Source organism: Drosophila mojavensis, unplaced genomic scaffold, assembly GCF_018153725.1.
Source record: "Drosophila mojavensis isolate 15081-1352.22 unplaced genomic scaffold, ASM1815372v1 contig_136, whole genome shotgun sequence".
Classification (NCBI taxonomy): domain Eukaryota; kingdom Metazoa; phylum Arthropoda; class Insecta; order Diptera; family Drosophilidae; genus Drosophila; species Drosophila mojavensis.
Window position 1 is genome coordinate 6,818,390 of NW_025318667.1, and position 19,966 is coordinate 6,838,355.

Sequence of the window (19,966 nt, forward strand, 5' to 3'; positions counted from 1 at the left end):
AACATTTATATTTATTAATTGAATGTTGATATTAAGTTTATTACGACGCTTTTCTGTCAAGCATTTAGTGCTTCCTCGCAGTACTATTTTTGTGACCGCAGCTGTATATATATCTATATCTATTACAATTGTGTTTTAGCGGGCAGGATCCGTTAAATTGTTTTTTTTTTTTTAATACAATATTTACATAATATTATACATATATATATATACATAAATGAGAAAGAAAATATTTAAATGAATCAACCTTGATGGTCTAAAAATATCATTAAAATTATATACTATTATGCACTATTCAAAATACAAGAAAAATTATAAAATATATATATAAATATACATATACATATAAATACAAGCATACACAGCATAAAATGTATATTGTTTCAAATAAGCAAATTGTTGTAACTGAAGTGAAGAATTCAAAAAATATTGTAAAACTGTTAGCAAAACAACAACAACAACAAATACTTTACTAGCAATTTAAGCAGCATTGTAAATGTGCGCTTCAGATATTCAATGAAACCAAATAAACTAAATATACATACATATACAACAATAGTTGAAAGCAGGGCGCAGTCCATGGCAAAAACTGAAAGCTACTTTAACGATTGAGTGAAATGAAAAATTACAAATAAATGAAACAAACAAACAAAAATCCAAATGACTTTTTTCTCGCAACCAAAAATTATATAAATAAATGAAACAAGAAACATGAAAGCAGAGCTAACGGTTAATTATACATATATATGTATATATATACAACGTATATATATATATGTATGCATTGATATATTTGATGTCTTATTTAGTAATGTATTGAAAATTGGTTACTAATTCCACACTCGATATAATATCTAGTATATATAAAATATTTCGAGGCACTTGAGTGTTAGAGCAAGCAGAGTTACGTACGTATGTATATGTAAACACACACATACAGACACATACACTGGAAACACAGTTATATATTTATATATATTTAACTGTATTTGACAGTGTATTTAGCTACTAAAACAAATATGTGTATAGGTATATATGCATATACATATATACGTATTATGTATACAGTTACTAATATATAGCCATATGTTGTACGTGTATTGTGTGTCACTGTAATTAATGAATTTAATATATACATAGAGTTAGCTCTCTTGACTACTGTATACCCCTCACTTTCATATATTCTACATTATAGTTCAGGTCTACGCAGCAACTATCTACAACTTCGATATATATATATATATATATATATATATATATATATATATATATATATATATATATATACTGAGAGAGGCATGCCGTCAAGTATATCAAGTATATATGAGGTCTTATACATATGCAAGTAGTATTATATACGTCGTTTTTTTTTTTTTTTTGCTAGTAAGCTACGTCCCATAATGTTAGATGTTAAAAAAAAGGATTTGGCCAAGATAAAAAAATAATAGAAAAAGAGAAAATACTTTTTTTTAAGAAATTTTTTTTTGTGAATTGCAAGATAAAAAAAATTAAATAAATAAATAATATAAAATTATTTATATATAGATGTATACATAGACTAATATTAATATACACATATATATTATATATATGATTATAAAGAAAAGTCAAGCAGCGGAAAAGAGTATCAAAAAGAATCAAAGATACATAAACATATGTATCTGGCAGACAAGGCAAGTAGTTTTGTACTTAAATGAAATGTAAAACACCAAAAAATGAAAATACAAAACTCAAAAGAAACCAAAAATAATATAGAAAACAAATAAAATGTGCGCAGGCGACGGTTGTTAAGAATAAAAAAAAAAAAATGAAAATAATAATAATTTAAATGTGGCAAAAGTTGAAAATCTTAAGAAAGGGCAAAAGAATCTAGCAGAGATATGAAATACGATATGTATAAAGTATTATATATATAAACATATATATATATATATACATCAATATATATATATATATGTATCTATATATATACATGTATATATATAGAGTGTAACGCTGGCGTTACATGGAAGCAGTTAGAAAAATTTTTTTTTTGAAATTTATACAATTATATACAAGAGAACTCAAATCACAGATACATATACATACACACACACACACACACACACACTGACATAACTGAGAAATCGAAAAACGATGCAGAAAAGTTGGCTTCAGCGCAAATAGCTAAAGCAAAAGGTATGTGAAGCAAACTAACTAAAAAGTACGCTTGAAGTTAGAGAAACGAATTGAAACGTTAAAATAGCCAAACATAAAAAGAAGACAAGAGAAAAAACAACAACCAAAAATAAACGAGTTTAAATCCAACAAGAAAAAAAAAGAAAAATTCATTAAAAATATTATATGAGAAAATACATAAGAAAATACATTTACGAATAAAGGAAAAACTAAAATTGAAAAATTTGAATTAATTGCAAAATGAAATGAAACGTCAAGAAAACTATCCATTGAATTACATCAGGCCTATGTATGTGTATATACATATATGCAAATTAAACTAAATCAATGGGCTACCCCTATTATATACAGGAGAAACTTCTAAGTTTTTGTTTTTGTTTTTCCTATTTTTTTTTTGTCGTGTATCGTGTCGTCTCTGTCTCTGGTAAATAATCCATAAATTGTACATATATATAGTAATATATGTATGTATATACATGTATGTATTTAAACATATACACGCACACATATATATATATATGTATGTGAAATAAGCATTAACATTTATGAAATGAATTCTACCCAAATAAGAAAAGAAAAATTGGAAAGCAAACGCAAAACTGCATGTAAAACAAGTGAAAATTTATTCAGTTAGCAGAGATCAGTTACATAAGTCCCCAAGGCATATATGTACATATATGCATGTATATTTGTATGTGTGTGTATGTATGTATATAAATATATATGTATTGTAAAAGCCATGTAAGTGGCATAGCGAACATACATACTATGTATTCTATATACATATATAAGTATATACATACATATATACACATAAATATACATATATGATAAATATATATATGTGCAGAAACTTTAATGATAACAAAATGAAGAGAGAAATAAATAAATCTAAATGAAATGAAATTACTCAATTTAATTTTGCAACTGGGTGGGCATATAAAGGCATATAGCGTAAGGATATATTACGTAAGAATATATTAACGGGTTACTATATAGCGAAAGGCTACAACCATATATACATATACGTAAATATATTACGTAATGGTAGGCAATTATTTAACTGGGTCGCAGCTTGGTTGGGCACGTAAGGGCATTGTAATGTAAGGGCATACGTATTACGTAGATTACATTAACGTAACATAAGGGCATGCAATTATTTAACTTACTTTCCCTACTTGGTGGACACGTAAGGGCATTTTAATGTAAGCGTAGACGTATTACGTCAGAATACATTAACGTATGAGTATATAATATAATATATTGATATATATCACAAAGTTATATTACGAAGTTACTTTACTCTTACAGCTGGGTGAATGTGTTAAGGAATATTAGCGTAAGGGTATATTAACGTAGACGTAAGGGTATATTTTAAAAAGGCTCGTTACGTTGAAAGTCTTCAGCGAAGTATATATTAACCTTAGGATATATGGACGATTCGAAATATTGTCAGAAGGAGGAATCCTAAATGATTGTTGCGTCATATATACCTATAGATTAAGGCTTGTGCATATAATGGAAACATTCCCTAGAAGAGGTCTGCTCTAAAAGTATTGTGATGGTTGCTTTTCATTTAGTCATGATAGTTAACTATATAAATCCAGCTCTCACTTAATCTATGCATATTTACCAGAATCATAAAGCATAGCAATGTAGAAAGAGATATATGTATATGGAAATACAAATTCATAATCAATTGAAAAATAAAATTGAAAATTGAATTTTAATAATTATGTTTATTTTTAAATAGTTCTTGTGTTTTCTTTTATTATTATTAGTATTATAATTATAATTATGTGTATATAATTTTTCCACTATAATTTTCATTAATTATGATGTTTGTATGTTGCTTAATTAATCATTTAAAATAAATTCATTAACAATTCGTTTTAACAAATTAGGAGTTTGTTTTTTTTTTTTTTTTAATATTTGTTTTTTTTTCAGGTTAACACTGACCAAGAGAAAAAAGAGTAATAAAAAAAAATCCCATACATATATTTATCTTTATATATATATGTGTCTATGTATCTATTTGTTTGCCTCTTGTTCCGGTTTGTTCTGTTAGTTCGTGTAGTTTCTCAAACTCATTTTACTTTGGTATAATACGTGCACTGCGATCTCTATTTTAAGTTGTTAATATTCATTTTAGTTTTTGTTTTCTCTTTGTGGAATTGCTTGTGGTATGAACGTAGCTACGTTTTAGGTTTAGTCTCTTCGTTTAAAAAATTCACTTGGTAATTGTAATTTGTATGCATTATTTTATCGAGTCAAATTGAGTTAATTCTACGATCAACAATTGAAACGTTGTTTGTTTGGTTTTTTTTTTTTTTTTGCAGAAGAAAATCAGCGAAGCGTTTGCTTTTCATTTCTTATTCGTTCTTAGTTTGTGCTAATTTCTAGAGAAATGCAAAAAGAGTTTGGTCAATGAGCTGAGCTGGGCGAGACGCAGCTGTAAATGGTAAGCGATTTTTTGTTTAAGAAGAGGAACAAATTTTAATTTGTTTTGTTTTCATTTTGGAATTGGTTTGAAGTTGTCTTAACGAAATTTGGTTAACTGGAAACTCTGCTGCTAACTTAAAAACGTAAATTTTTGGTGGTTGGCTGCCCACGTATGTGTGCAAATGTATGTGTGTGTGTGTGTGTGTGGGTATGTATATGCTTTTGTATAGAGGGAAAGTCTATATAAGTATTATATATACATATGTATATGTATACATATATGAAAGATGCAAAATTGAACACGCGAAGTTTAGACATCGATGACGCTGTCGTTCTTCTTCATCTCCATGAGATGCGTCTGCTTGAGCTTTTCCTGCATTTGCGTGAGCATGTCCTGCATGCGTCGGATCTCCTCGTCCTTCTGCAGCAGCAGGCGATCCGTTTCCGAGATGGCCGCATCGAACCCGTTCGTTGAGCTGATCGAGTCACGCTTCAATTTGCCGCGCTCACGCAGCGCATGCTGCGATATCTGTGAGATGCACTGCGCCCGAAAGTTCTCGTAGTGCACATCCTGTGAAGGCAAGCAGCATGAATTGGCGCTTGGAGTTTGCATAACTGATCGACTCACCTGTGTGGTGTCCTTGAGGTCCTGCATATGCGTCGATATGAGGAAGGTGCGCAGCTTTATAAAGTCGCTATGCTCCGCATCCTCCACATTGACCACGCCCCACGGATACTGGCGGCCGCGCACCTTCTTGCCAGCCACCTCCAAGATGGTGTTGCTGCCGACAACGGCAAACGGTATGGATGCCTTGAGCTCACGGTCCTGCTGCTTGAAGTCGTCGTCCTCGTCGGAATCGCACTCGGGAAACTGATACAGCTGTATGTGATTGTCCTCGAGATCCTGCAGGATGCGCTCCTTCAGGTTGCGCACCTCCGTCTTGTTCAGGCAATCCGCCTTGCCAATGACCAAGACAATGTTTACCTTTCGATGCAGTCGCCTGATCAAATCCAAATCCATCTGCCGCAGGCTGAATCCGAAATATAAAAGAATTAATTGGTATTTGGATTTGCGTGGTTCGCCTGCACTCACCTGTGCCCCCAGGGCGGCACAAAGTACAAGCAGCAATGCACACGATTGTCCTGTATGTTGCGTCGATTCAGGCCGCTCTCGTCGGTGAAATACTGCCGGAACTGTTCGTCAATGTACTGAGTGCAGACGCGCCAGCTATCCTCGCAGTTGATCGCATCCCCGAAGCCGGGCGTATCCACCACGGTGAGGCGCAGGCGCACGCCCCGCTCCTCGATGTCCATGGTCTTCTTCTCGATCCGTGTCGTCTTCTCGATGCGCTCCTCCACATTGGGCACCGTGCGATTCTTGTACAGATCGCCCAGAAAGAGGCTGTTGATGAGCGTGGACTTGCCCAGGCCCGATTCACCCACAACCATCAGCGTGAACTCGAAGCCGCGCTTCACCGATTTCCGGTGCACTTGCTCCGGCAGCGTGGCAAAGCCAATGTAGTCCCGATCCTTATCAAATGACGGTGTCTTTGCTGCGATGAAGAAGAGTGGGTGGTTCTTATGAATTGTGTATGTTCATTACGTGCAGATAAATATGAGTGGGAAATGAAGTGCTTAATCCTTGCCAGGACGACTCCGGCACGCCAGTGGGGCACGTGCAGCCCGCGAGCGAGCTGAGTGCCAGCTCCATTTGCTCATTAGTGCGAAACAAATGAAATTGCTCGCCCGCTTAGCTCAAGTGCCAACACACAAGCTACTTCACAATATGCAATGCATTCGCTCCCCCCCCCATTGCCCGCCCTCCCACTCCTTTTTTACCACCTGCCCACACATCAATGTGTGTGTGTGTGTGCGTAATTTACTTACACATGGCGCTGTGTGTGTTGATTTGTGGTTCGTTGCCTGGTTCGTGTATGTATATATCCAAATGCGCCGCCTATTTCAGTATCTAATGGGCCTTGCCTTTTTCTTGGCACTGAAGAGTTTAATTTTATGCTTAGGTTTACTTTCGTTTTGTTTATTGAAAAAAACAAAAATATAAAAATCCCCGAGTTTTTGAACACTTTATTGTTGTTGTATTTGGTTTTTGTTATTTATTCTGTTCTTTTATTATTCCTGGTTGTATTATTATTGCTTTCTCCCGTGGCTGGAACAGCTTCAGCACGACTCAAGGCACGGAGCTGAACAGAGCGGCGCACTGGCCCAAGCAAAACATGCCCCAAAAACAAGAATAACAAAAACTTCTCAAGCCAGGACAGCAACAAAAAGCACGCGAAAAGAACAGCCCATGAAACTTTAATGAGCCCACTTTAATACGCTCTCTCTCTCTCTCTCTCTCTCTCTGGCTCTCTCTCGCTGGCCTTTCCTGGCTAACGGTACGCTGACCGGCTCTCTCTCGCTCTCTCACTCTCTGTGTGCGTGGCTCTCCTTGCGTCTGCGCCCAATGCGTGCTGCTAGGGTGGATGGGTGGGCGTCCCGTGTCCATGCGAATCTATGCCACTTGGTAGTTGCAACTAGTTTCGATTTGGGGGTTGCAATCCTCTCGGCGTTACCAGACGATGTAAACAATGCCCATTGCTCTGTTTACAGATATACAACTCGATATTGGCTGTTATCGATCTAGCAGTTATCGATTTCCGTTATGCATATGCATACAGACATCAGAATACAAATCAGGAATTATCGATAAATAGACAGCTAGGCATATGCATTTGGACTGGTGGCTATCGAGAGTTATCGAATTTACAAATATTTATATATAATAATTATCGATAGCTAGCAAATAAATGTGTGCAAGTATAGGCTAAGAATTAGACAGTTTTTGCAGCTATCGATGACTATCGATTGTTACGATAAAAATCGATTGCTCACATTTATAATTATGGTAGACATTCGATAATTGATCAAGACTAAATTATGGCCAAGTCATTTTTAGTGTTTTACGTATAGAATATGAATCGATAAAATATCGATAGCTTATAGAAACTTATGAAATGCATAATACATCTAAATACATACAACATTATGCTTGCTTTACTCTAAGCAATGTGGCAACTCTTTGCAACCAGCTCACCCCCAATGAACGATTCAGCTAAGGGTGGCCACTGCACTTTGTCATCCTTATTTCCCGATGCTTAATCGAGTTTGGACACGTCAAGTAGGCAAATTGGGCAACTCTCAACAACGTGGCCCACCCTCACTCCCGCAGGCGGTCGATCAACCCTTAAACAGTGCTCAGTGCGCTCACTTATCGATAGACAACAACAACAATAGCAATAAAAACAAATGCAAGTGAAACAGAAACCGGATGTCAATATGCAAGAGAAGTAAACGCAAGATGAAGCAGGAACCCCCACGTAGTCGCCCAGTTGGCAATTAGCCAAAGGAAATCGTGTTTACAACAAAGCTCTGCGCCCTTGTTTACAAATGCGAATGACGCTCAATGCTTTAAGAGCTTCTTATGCAACACTTTTGATTCAATTTGTCAATAAGGAATCGGTTGGGCGGTTCAATAAGCTTTAAGCTGCCATTTTTATGCCATTTATATTGTAATACCATTATTTCTATTGCAAATTATATGGCATATGTTAAATGATTACTCCTAACTCAACTGCTCCACCTTTGTGTTATCGATAGTTTTCTAGGCCATTTCAATTGGCGCTAGATTTAAGCCTTGCGTCTCGATAAGTTAGTTATGAAATATTTAATAATTTTTTCATATATTTTATAATCTTATTTATATTTTCCAACATTAAGTTTTTGTTTTATTATAGGGCTCAAAATATTTTAAAAATATAAATTTGTCAATCATGCTGTAAAATTAATAAATAAGGAATAAATTTTAAAAATATTTGTTTTTAAACATATTTGCAGGCTAATTTCTTTTTAATATAATTTTAAAATAATTCTTGCAATATATTTCTAATACAATATAATTAGTCGTAAATATAGATTTGAAACAATTTTTTTTTTTATATATATTAAAATATTTTTTATTTATTTATTTATATTTTTTTAAATTATATTTTGTATAACCTCTTTCAATATAATTTTCTAACATTTTTTCAAATAACTTTTTTTTTTTTAATACATTTAAGAAAAAAATTAATACATGTATTTCAAATTCGTTTTTCTTGCTTTTATTAGTTATACATTTGCCATACTTTTCTTGGATATTTTATTAATTTAAATATTTAACACATTAAAGCAAAATTATTTTTAATTTTATTTCATGTAAAAAGGTAAACAAATATAAACATAATTTTTGTTATAGGAAGTACAGCTCATGAGTAATATAAATGCGAGTTTCCACCAACGCGAGTGAGCACTGTGATTCGATGCTAACAAATAAATACCAATTAATTTCTTGCATATATCATTCAATAAGCAGATAGATATATACTTTCGCCTGACCCTATGTTACTCTGATCTAACCAAGTCGATGAGTTAGCTGATTCAAACAGTTACGCGAATTTGCTTGGCAGAGATGCCGTCGTGACGCATTCCAGGAAGCGTATTCGTCGAGTCGTTGCTCATCTTGGAATTTGCTCAATTGTTGCGATATTTGCGCGAAAATAAACAAACATCAAATAAACATAAAGACGAAGACGAAGACGACGAAGAAGATGAGGAGGAGGAAGAGGAAAACGGCGCGAAACGAGCGCTGTTTACTAACGACTTATAAAGACTTGGGCAAGAGGCACAGATAACTTAACTTAAGCCGTATATCCGTATCTCTATCTGTATCTGTTTCTGTTTCTGTTTCGGTTTCTGTTCTCTTCTTGCCTCTTTTGTTTCGGCATCTGTCAGATAAATGCGTTTTATACAATGTATGTGCATGTGTGCGTGTGTGTGTGCGTGTGAGTGTCTACAAATGTCAGCGCTGCTTTGCAAACTGGTTTCAACTCTGCCGAATGCACATTCATTCATTCAATCAGTCAATCACTCATTCATTCCGTTGATCAATCTGGCATTCAACAAGTGCCATCTCGAATCTCGGTCCTAATTCGAAAATCAACTCACACTGAATCAGATCTTTATCCAAGGCGCCTTTGCTTTATGCGGGCGTTTCGCCGCTAACTATGCCCCTACCACCTCAATCCCTGCTCACGCCCCCGCTCCCACCTTCGCCCCTCCAAGCGCCCCCACGCTTCCACTCCCCCCTTTCTTGTTAGCCAGTTCGTCCACGTTCGACATGTTTATGTGGTCGTTCGTAATGCCTTGAGAGTTCATATGAATGTCGTCTTCTGCTTCTTCTGCCCCACGCCCCCCGCCCATCGTCTTTTAATGCATTCACAGTTCATTGGCTAGACTTTGTCATCGATAGAACTTGCAGCAGCAGCAGCAGCAGCAGCAGCAGAAGAACAACTTCAGCTCAAGGGGCCACAAGAAGGAACAGAAGGGGTAAGGGAGAGGGAGGAGAAGGGGCAGCTGCACATTCACATTCGTTAATGGCAGCGCTACATTTGCTGTTAGACACATTTGCTGGAGTTCATGGGTGTCAACCACTTGAGCATTGTGGCCCCCAAATGGGGCTCAGCATAACTTCACAGCATTCTACATGCGAATATGTTGGCCATGGTCTAGAGATGGCAGCGTGTCACGAATGATGCGCTCTAACTAATAACTGAACTGAGGTGGGAATATACAGTGAGAGAACTGGCTAATCTATGAATGAATGAACATATATGAATATATAAATATATATGTCTGTTTCATTCTTATATCTTTTTTATTTCAAGTCAGTTTTTGATACATTCGCAATGCAGCCGAACATCATTAGTAGTACCCGAGCTGAAGTATCAATAGATAAACGGAAGCCAAAAGCAGTTTAGATCTAACATGGATTTTAAAGCTAAAACTGAGATATATGTACATCGTTTTTTCTATACAAGATGTCAGCACAGTATATCTCTTTAGTTATTCTTAAATCTTACTAGAAAATGGTTTTTTAGTTTTACTTTAAAATAAACGATGACTAAAATGAGTACTAAAGACGGATATTATTCCTATGAATTTAGTAAATTTATATAATATATATTAGAATATATGTGATATATATTAGAATTAATGTGAATTTATAGTCTATTTAAGATTCTCAGATGATTTTCAAACCATTCAACTATATTCGGATAATAAGCTGTTATTAAAAATACTGATGCATGTAATATACACAAGAGATAAGAACATGTATTAATATACAATGCTTTATACACTATATACGCCTGCATATATGGTTAGAGAGATCATACCACGGAAATGTTTTCTACGTAAGCTTCACAGACTTAATAAAATAAAATATACCTAAGAAGTAGTGTATTTTTATATATACGGTGCTCATTTGCACTACTATAATAAAGAGATACATACATATATGCTTAGATGGTCGTAAAATCACTAGGGAGATTCGCAATCTTAAATATGATTAAGGTCTATGAGTTCAACAGTTTCATTTGATTTCCTGTAACTCTACATGAAAATAAATCCCATCTCTAGTACTGAAAGCTCTCCGCTTTTAGCGACGATATCATCATTATGACAGCTCATTTGACGGCGCACTTAGTGCGCACAGCTCCAAATTGAAGACGACGCATGAGTCTTGAATGAATCTCAGCGATGATTCTCGCTTGCCGCTGGCATCTGCGACTCATGTATCGAGTCTCGTGTCTCAATTTCATGCAATTAAGTTCAATTCGAGCTGGTTGTAGGCCTTGTGTGTGTAGGTGTGCGTGTGTGTGTGTGTTGCCTTGCAGCACAGCAACTGTGGATCGAGTGGCTCTCGTTGAACGCACGAGTGCAATTGCAGCAACACCCCCGCACACCGCCGTTAGCCAGGCAGCATAGTGCAACGGCATCGATGGCTCGGTTTCGTGTTGCAGCTTTTGAAGTAAACAAACAAAAGGCAAAAGCAGCAGCAGCGGCAGCAGCAGCAGCAGCAGCAGCAACCACCGCAGATCGCACCACCAAAGGGCCACTCGATGTGCTCCCAATGTTCCATAAATAGAGCTGCAGCACGTTAAGAATTTCGTATCGTTCGTCTTTCCAAACAATTGATGCACGTTTCAAGTGGCTTCACAGCTTTGCCCACTGAATAGACCCGGTCCGTGCCCCCGCCTCGTGCCTCGAGCCTCATGCCTCCTGCCCAATGCTCACCTCACCCTGGCACCTTGCTCGCCTTTCTTCTAGCCCATTGCAAAACCTCCAACTGTGCCATTCCGAGTCCAATTCCTGCGATTGCTCCTACATCCGTTGAGAATCTCATGTGAAATTCTTGATTTGCATTTTCTCGCTAAAGATTTCTTTGCATCCCAACTGAATGCCATTCCATATTCCATTCCACTGCAACGAATTCCATTCCATTCGTTTCTATTGTGTTTCCTCGGAGTGTTATAAATCCTTTGCACAAATATATATAACTATATATATCTGTGTATATTTATATATTTGTATGTCTGTCTATTTAGCTTTAACTGTTTGTGTTTTTTCATATGTTCTGATAAAACAGACAGCTATTAGCACATCGTATGGTTTCACTTCCAATGCGTGATTCAATGATAGGTTGTATCATTATATATTACATATAATATACATTTATAGTCAACAACTTAAGTCTGTCGATAAATTGCCAAGGCTGTCAAATGTGGAAGAAGCTAACATTAGTAATTGTTTTTACAGTAAAAACAAGTAAACATTTTACTTATATAATACTAATATCTATATATTTGTATCCTGAGATATCTAATATCAGATATGAACACAATATCATAGGAATCAAGTTTAAAATTCTCATCTCTTGTGATATTCAAGCTACGCTTAAAGAATAAATCAAATTATCAATGATGATCGATAATGAGCAAGTTGGATACGTTATCGATGAAGCATATGATAAACTTTTACTGCGAATATCATATATCAGGGATATATATTAAAGATTTCAAGTCTCTGGCTGGAGTTGACTTACATTAATCATAAACAAGCGGATGGTTTGAGCTTCTTTGAGTAATCCATCCACATACTTTTATTAACTATCTGCTATCTATTGGCAGGTTTAGAACGTGGCATCTTTTTGGACGCTTTCTATTATACTCGGCATTTTCTAGTAATTCCAGGCTCTCTATTCAATGGGTTCAGGTTATACAAGAACCCGAGTTGCTTATTTATTTATATATAGATATATTTAACTCTAATATGTACCAGAGATTAATTAAATTAAATGAAATAAATGCGAGCCCCATAAGAATAAAATATGAAATTGTTCATATATTGTGGAAGAAGTGTCATTCATTAAATAATGTCCGAGCTAATAAAGATTTACTTTAAAAATTTGTTGTTTTTTAACATTAGATAAAAGAGTAAGCTAAGAAAAAAATTAAGACAACCTGTTTAAGAAACCCTAGAAAGTAGAGAATAAAACCAAAGTATTACAATTGACTTGGTGTGAACATAGCATTTCCCATATCAAATCAAACTAAGTATCTATTGGTATTTAGTGATATCAACCATATTGCTATACATATGAACAGTAAAAGTACATATATTATCTGTATAATAAATACATATACATATATTCTGTTTTATCATCTGGCAATTGTCATTTGTGTCGAAAAGCAGTTGACAAAGCTTTGCGCTGATTTACGCTCCAGTTGCGGCAATATTTTGATTCCCTCTATTAATGTTGCCCAGTTACGCCCCCGTCCAGCCCCTTTAACTAATGCAGGCGGGCAGCAACGCCCCTCGCTTAGACAATGCAATGCAAACGACAATGACTAACATACATATATAATCATTTGCCAACTGACACAGCAACAACAACAACAACAAGAGCAATTAAGTATTTATAATGACTTCTCAAAGAGTGGAGAGCGAAGAGGTGGCGAGCTAGCAATTGCAGTTAGAAATATTAATAGGACAGAGAAGAGGAGAACAATATGAAAGAGCTATACTAAAACAGCAAAAAATAAATCTAAAAAACAAATGCAATAAAAAATAACACTAATAATTTGCCATGTTTCTCTAATGTTTAGTTTTGTCACGAATTCCAAATGAGAATAAAGAAAGCAATAAACCATGACGTCAGCGCGTGACTAAAGTTTACAAAATACCGGGTAATATACCTATATAGAAATTCCAATATAGAAAAATTGAAAGTATTCTGGCTAAAAATGTTGTTTATCTTATCACGTATCAGGCTGAGATACCCACAGAGCTATGCATATACCCTGCATACCACTGGGATCGTATTGAAAGTTGGCTCAAAATACATATGGGCATACAAATATGTAAGCATTACAAATTTAACCGTTATTTATATTATATATTATATGTACATATATAATATATAATATATATTTATTTATTTAGATATACAATTCTAATTTCTCATTATAAATAGTGAATTATAAAGAGTATTTAAACTTCGACTTCTTATATTAACTGTGATTATTGGTATTTTTTATTTTTTGTATTTACTTACAACGGCATATCAAATGGCCCTACCCGACGGACGCCCCTTTAAGGCGACCCCAAAAACAAGAAGCACAAGGAGAAAGAAGAAGAAGACGACAAAATGTCAGCACGAGTGAAGCGAACGCTAACAACATGTCAACTACTGTTAGCTGCGGTCACGTTGCCTCTGCCTATGCCTAAGCCTCTGCCTCTGCCTCTGCCTCTGCTGCTGCTGTTGCCGCTGCTTCTGACATTGCCATTGGCATTGCCATGGGCCGCAACTGCAGTTGGAGGTTTGTCGGCAAACTGGAAATAGACACGCCCACCAAAAATGGGCAGCGGGAGCAGCAACCGCAGCCACGATCAGCGGCTAGTTAAGGCAGCGACCACAGCCTCAGTCGCAGTTGCAGCGCAGTCGGGGCTGGAGCGAAAGCGGCTGCGACCGCAAAATGTTGTTGTGCCAAAACTGAAAAAAATAAAAAATAAAAATAAAGAAAAAGAAAATCAAAGAAAAGAAAGGAACGAAGGGGACAACAACAAAAACGCAGATGAACGAACAACTATTTGGACTATGTAATTTGCGAGCTTTTATGGACGCACTGTGTTCAATGAGAACCAGCAGAAAGAGGAAGAGACGGAGACGGAGAGGAAAGAAAATAGCCAACTAAAGGGAAGGGAAACAATTAGAGACTGCAAAGGGGAAGCAAAGGCAGAGATGAAGTGCCATTAAAACTGTGTAATGTGCGAGCTATATGACCACACGGTTCAATTATTTGAATGCACTGAGAGAAACAGTGGAGCATGTAGAGGATCAAGACTAACAATTATGTAAATAAGGAATAATTAATAACTAAATGCACACATGAAGTGTATATATTAGTACTCTAAATCAATTTTTTGAGAATCGTAGAATTTGAATAAGTTTTATATAGAGTAGGCACTCGCTAATTGAACATGGTCAAACAAAAATATAAAAAAAAAAAAATTATAAAAATTTTATGAATTACAAATTGCATAAATTATTTTTGATATATATGCATCAATCATAATATTATAATACCATTTTATATGGCATAATAATTGATCGTAATAATCCAAAGAAAATAGTATGAGGTATTACTGTATATTCAGTGTTTAAAATACTTTGATTTTAACTAAGAAGCACTCGGGTTCTACCATAGAGTCCGAGACTTGAGCCTAGAACGAAATGATTCGCTGATTCACATTCACTGTTTTGAGTGAATCACAAAATCAAAGCTGATTTTGGAATCTGGCTTTGTTTAACTGGCAATAGGTACTACTGTAGGCGACTCATATTACTAATTATAGATAAATCCAGCTAATTAAATCCATTCTAAAAGTTCTTTGGTAATGTTTTTCTTTACTTGGTGAAACTTTTAGGGTAATGACTGCCGTCATAGCCGGTAATTGCTGTGACAACTGTAGCAAAGCAGCTTTGATCAGTCAGTGTGTGAGTCAATCAAGCAGTCATTTCATAGGATATATGTATGTATATGACAAATTGCTATTTGTCAAACAGCCCTCGCATGCATTTCTACTTACGTTTCGGATAGAGAGGCGGGCGACTCTTTGCTGTCTCTGCAAGGCTGATCGCATTTGCCACGGCGTTGACCTCGGCTGCCGCTGCTGCTCCTGCTCCTACTCCTGCCGCTGCTGCTGCTCCTCCTCCTCCTGACAGCGACGGCGGCTGCGACTGCGGCAGCGGCGGCGGCTGTTGTTGCTTCATGGCTGAGCTGCCGCTGCCCAAAACGCCGCCGCTGCTAAAAAGGCGACGCTGCTGTAGAAATGCCGTTTTGTCTGCCGTTTGCTGCTTGTTTGTGTATTGTATTTATAACTATTATTATTATTATTATACTTGTATTATTTTTTATTGGCAATGAATTTTGCGCAAAAACACCGATGCTTTACAATCTGCTTAAATAGCTAAATGTTTATTGTTGATTTTTGGTGCTTATCAGCGAGATAAACGTATGTGCATAAATCTGTAGGTGTGTGTATGCGTGTGTGTTAATAGCTCCGACTGCTAAAATTTGCAATAGATGGGCTTAAGAGTTGCAAGAGCGAGCAAGAAAACATGCATATGTATTTACTTTTAGGGTTTCACACACACTAACACACCAGCGCACACGTACATACAGCTGCCCTATATTTACGTCCTGCTGACACCGTTAAATGTGTAATTGAAAGCGAATTGCCTTCAATGGCAGAGCAACAGCAACAACAACAATTACAGAAACAATAGCAAACTAACGGTGCTTTGGGCAGCTGTTCTTGTTTGCTATCCTCTCTGCGCCGCATCACCTTGACCTACACGAATTCAATAATAAATGAGCGCAGCCTGCACTATGCAGCACACACACAAACACCAGCACTTGAACAAAAACGAAATTAAAATCAAATCATTCGCACATTTGTTGTTTAACAATTTAAAACCAACAAAAAAATTATTTAACTATGTATATCCGTTGCACTTGGCTTTCAAATACCTTTCCACTTGAACAGCAAAAATATAACACAACCGACCCGCGGCTAGTGTAACCGACTATTGACGAACCGAAAATGTGTCGTGCTTATATCCCCCAGGCGCAGCCGGGCACACTGCTGTTGCCAAACTCATTGTGGCACTGTTGTTTAACAGTGGTTTTAACATTTCTGTTAACCTAACCTGTGCAATCACAATTGCAGCAATAGTATCGTATAAATAATCGCATAATTTTTAATCGATTACGCACAGCTGTTACTTTGTTTATCTTGGAGAGTTGACGATTATAACAGAGCAGCAAAAAATTCATCGTAAGTGATATCGAGATATCAAGTACGTTGTCAGCAATTTTGAATTGCTTAAATATAAGAAATATACGTTTTATTTCATGACATAGTTGCTCATAATTCAATTGAGCTTCTCCAATATGAGTTTTTCTCGATTACAATTGCAGTTTGTAAAGCTAAGTCGCTTGTCAATTGCAGCAACGCAAAGCCGGTTTCATGCCAATTCGGCATTCATCGCCAAATCCAAAGAGATAACAAAACAAATACAACAAACACAACAAAACAGACTTTGTCATTGCAGAAGCCGGAACAAAGTCAGCAATAACATAGACAACAACATGCTGAAATACCTGAATCAAAGCGAGGCCATCAATGTGGACCTGGAACTCTTTAATGAGTACAAGTTCAGTGTGGATCAGCTAATGGAGCTGGCGGGCCTCAGCTGTGCGCATGCCATAGCCAAATGCTTTCCGGCGGACCGCTTCGGACGTGTGCTCGTCTGCTGTGGCCCGGGCAACAACGGTGGCGACGGACTGGTGTGCGCCCGCCACCTGGCATTGATGGGCTACTTGCCCGTCCTCTACTACCCGAAGCCAACGCCCAAGCCGCTGTACGAGAATCTCGCCCATCAATGCAAGCGCATGGAGATTGAGTCAATTTCTGAATGTCCTAGCGTAGCGCTAGCGGCTGAGTGCTACGACTTGATTGTGGATGCCCTGTTTGGCTTCAGCTTTAAGCCACCCGTGCGCGCCGACTTTGTGCCAGTCGTGGAGCTGCTGCAGCAGACGAAGCTGCCCATCGCCAGGTCTTTAAACCAACTAAAACTTAGCTAAGTCCTGCCTAATCTCTCTTTTCCCATATTTTTGCCTAGCACAGCGTGGACATACCCAGCGGCTGGGATGTGGAGGCGGGCAAGCTAAACGAGTGCGACATGGAGCCGACGCTGCTCATCTCATTGACGGCGCCCAAGCTCTGCGCCAAGCACTTCAAGGGCAAGCATCACTTCCTGGGCGGACGCTTCGTGCCGCCCGCCCTGCAGCGCAAGTACGAGCTGAATCTGCCCACATATCCGGGCAATGAGATGTGCCTGGAGCTGTGAACAATTACGGGAATACCCGAATCATAGATTGCTAACTGTTTTGTAACTGGTCAAATCTGGAACTAAAGTCTGAGAATGTTGGATTTATTTAATGTTTATATTTGATTAATATTAATTTACATACGCATGAGAACATATATACATATATGTATGTACTTAAAAGGATAAGATCTCGACCTCTATTTGTACAGGCGATTGTAGTTCTTGCGTCGACGATCCTCCTCGAAGTTGTTGTTGCGCGCCCACTCCTTCAGGTTGCCCTTGGAGCGCAGCATGGCCGACTTGGAGTCCACATCGCGCATGACAAAGGGCGAGAAGCCCGCAATGTAATCATCATCCAGGGCATTCGTCTTGGTTTTCGCCACGCGCGATGGCATCTGGCGCGGCATGGGCTGATCCTCAAAGAGAATGGGATTGCGCGAATGCTTGCCGCCTTGGAAACGTGGCAGACTCTGGTTCTTGTACTTGGCGGTCAGCGGGCGTCGCGTATTGATGTGGATCACCTGCTTGCCATTCTCGTCCAGGCTGATGGCGACGCGCTTCAGCGTCTTGTTGCCACAGTTCGGGCAGAAGACCTTGGTCATGATGCTGGTCGTCTTGTAGCAGGCGTAGCAGCGCAGTATGTAGGTGCGCAGCTGCTTGATGATGCGCCCATTGAGTGCAGCCAGCTGCAGGTTGAGCTGCTTCAGCACATTCTGCAGCGCATAATCTGTGGTCATGCACGCCACCGGCGGCACAATGTCCGTTTCCACCTTGCCCTCGAGCGCCTTTTTCGCCTTCTTAATGTTCGAGTGCGTGATCCAGCCGTCGTCGCCAACGTCATCATCGTCGTTGCCGATGTTGGAGGCATTGTTATTGCTGCCAGGCTGGTCTTCTTCTTCGTCTTCGTGTTGCGGCTCTGCCACCAGAAGATCACAGGTTGCCTTCTCCTCGTCCGCCGATGGAGCGCATTTCAGCTTTTCGAACAGCTTGTCTAGCTCCTCCTGCGTTAAATCGTCCCCATCATCCTCCTCCTCCTGCCCATCCTCATTGTCTTCATTTGCTGCTGTGTTGCTCTGTGGACTCGTTATCTGTTTGCCTTGCAGCTGCGCTTCGATAGCTTCCTTAATGTGATCCACTTTATCGCTGCTTTTATCCAACTGTTGCCCTTTGTCATCCTCGTTGCCACCTTCATTGTCATCTTCCCCCTCTTCTCCGTCGTCGTCTTCCTCCTCCTCCTCCTCCTCCTCGTCATCTTCGTTTCCCTCGGGCATATACCAGCCCACCAGCCGTTTGTTGTTGCCGTCCTGCATCTCTTCAGGTTTGTCCTTGGAGGCAATCACCTGTGAGACGACTGGCTCGGTGCGCAGATGATCGGTGCCCAGCGTATCCGCCTCCAGCTCGTATGTGAGCGAAATCACCTTTAAATCGATGCCAGACAAGCTGGCATAGTCGCCGGTTTTCTTAGCGAATTCGACGCAGTGCTTGACGCTTTCCGGGCGTGGCTCTCGCACCTGCAGATCAAACGGCAGCACGCATAGGCGGCGTATCTGTCGCTTATTGCGCACCTCGGCCACCACCTCTGGCACGGTGAGCACATTTTCGGCGTATTCCTTAATAACACAACAACAAAAAACACATATAATAATTACTAACATAGTCAAATGTAGCACTTACATTCAGTGGCACTGCATTGATAAATGCTGTCGTATCCGCTACGAGATATTTGATTTTAGTTCTAGTTTCACTCATTTTTTGTCGTTCATAAATAGCTCGTTCAGCCAACACTGGGAGGAATAACAATTGCACGTGTTATTCCCATGCATACGACATATTAAAAGGTTACTCGTAAATAGAACACTTACTGTTATGATTTGGAAAACTACGTCACAAATATAATTCCGTTGATCAAACGGTTCATTTTTTAGGTCAAAACTATTAATATATCTAATTAAGATGTATATATAGGATTGGTATCCGTATTTATATTAGCTTTTCATGAATAAATAATAA

At 38.0% G+C, this 19,966-nt stretch overlaps 3 protein-coding genes across 11 annotated transcripts; 1 reads left to right on the top strand and 2 right to left on the bottom strand.

Annotated features, from left to right (window-relative positions):
- Positions 1-4,178: 4,178 nt before the first annotated feature.
- LOC6586087 (septin-2) lies at positions 4,179-16,696 on the bottom strand. 4 transcript variants are annotated; one of them, XM_044008217.1, is made up of 5 exons: positions 16,593-16,696; positions 15,649-15,913; positions 5,714-6,173; positions 5,249-5,651; positions 4,179-5,191 (listed from the first exon to the last, which is right to left on the bottom strand). In XM_044008217.1, the coding sequence occupies exons 2-5, from the start codon at positions 15,830-15,832 to the stop codon at positions 4,931-4,933; spliced, it is 1,308 nt and encodes a 435-aa protein (XP_043864152.1). In that variant the 5' UTR covers positions 15,833-15,913; positions 16,593-16,696; the 3' UTR covers positions 4,179-4,930. The 4 variants fall into 4 exon arrangements, with proteins under 4 accessions (XP_043864152.1, XP_043864156.1, XP_043864160.1 ...); XM_044008221.1 differs by having other exon boundaries at positions 15,649-15,916; positions 16,593-16,629; XM_044008225.1 differs by lacking the exon at positions 16,593-16,696 and having other exon boundaries at positions 15,649-15,929.
- A 141-nt stretch (positions 16,697-16,837) lies between these two features.
- Positions 16,838-18,061, top strand: LOC6586089 (NAD(P)H-hydrate epimerase). Of its 6 annotated transcripts, none has more exons than XM_032733090.2 (3): positions 16,838-16,921; positions 17,043-17,680; positions 17,752-18,061. In XM_032733090.2, the coding sequence occupies exons 2-3, from the start codon at positions 17,214-17,216 to the stop codon at positions 17,972-17,974; spliced, it is 690 nt and encodes a 229-aa protein (XP_032588981.1). In that variant the 5' UTR covers positions 16,838-16,921; positions 17,043-17,213; the 3' UTR covers positions 17,975-18,061. The 6 variants fall into 6 exon arrangements, with proteins under 6 accessions (XP_032588981.1, XP_015016111.1, XP_015016108.1 ...); XM_015160625.3 differs by having other exon boundaries at positions 16,842-16,921; positions 17,162-17,680; XM_015160622.3 differs by having other exon boundaries at positions 16,847-16,921; positions 17,177-17,680.
- LOC6586090 (RNA-binding protein NOB1) lies at positions 18,038-19,783 on the bottom strand. Its single transcript, XM_002011677.4, has 2 exons — positions 19,631-19,783; positions 18,038-19,566 (listed from the first exon to the last, which is right to left on the bottom strand). The coding sequence occupies exons 1-2, from the start codon at positions 19,703-19,705 to the stop codon at positions 18,154-18,156; spliced, it is 1,488 nt and encodes a 495-aa protein (XP_002011713.2). The 5' UTR covers positions 19,706-19,783; the 3' UTR covers positions 18,038-18,153.
- Between the last annotated feature and the right edge of the window lie 183 nt (positions 19,784-19,966).

Excerpts from the sequence above, each read along its gene's own strand:
- LOC6586087 (XM_044008217.1), bottom strand. The coding sequence starts at position 15,832 with ATGAAGCAACAACAGCCGCCGCCGCTGCCGCAGTCGCAGCCGCCGTCG. Across the intron at positions 6,174-15,648 it reads CCCGCCTCTCTATCCGAAAC|CAAAGACACCGTCATTTGAT; the intron begins GTAAGTAGAAAT and ends TCTTCATCGCAG. Across the intron at positions 5,192-5,248 it reads ACCTCAAGGACACCACACAG|GATGTGCACTACGAGAACTT; the intron begins GTGAGTCGATCA and ends TTGCCTTCACAG.
- LOC6586089 (XM_002011676.4), top strand. The coding sequence starts at position 17,016 with ATGAGTTTTTCTCGATTACAATTGCAGTTTGTAAAGCTAAGTCGCTTG. Across the intron at positions 17,681-17,751 it reads ACGAAGCTGCCCATCGCCAG|CGTGGACATACCCAGCGGCT; the intron begins GTCTTTAAACCA and ends TGCCTAGCACAG.
- LOC6586090 (XM_002011677.4), bottom strand. The coding sequence starts at position 19,705 with ATGAGTGAAACTAGAACTAAAATCAAATATCTCGTAGCGGATACGACA. Across the intron at positions 19,567-19,630 it reads TCAATGCAGTGCCACTGAAT|GAATACGCCGAAAATGTGCT; the intron begins GTAAGTGCTACA and ends TGTGTTATTAAG.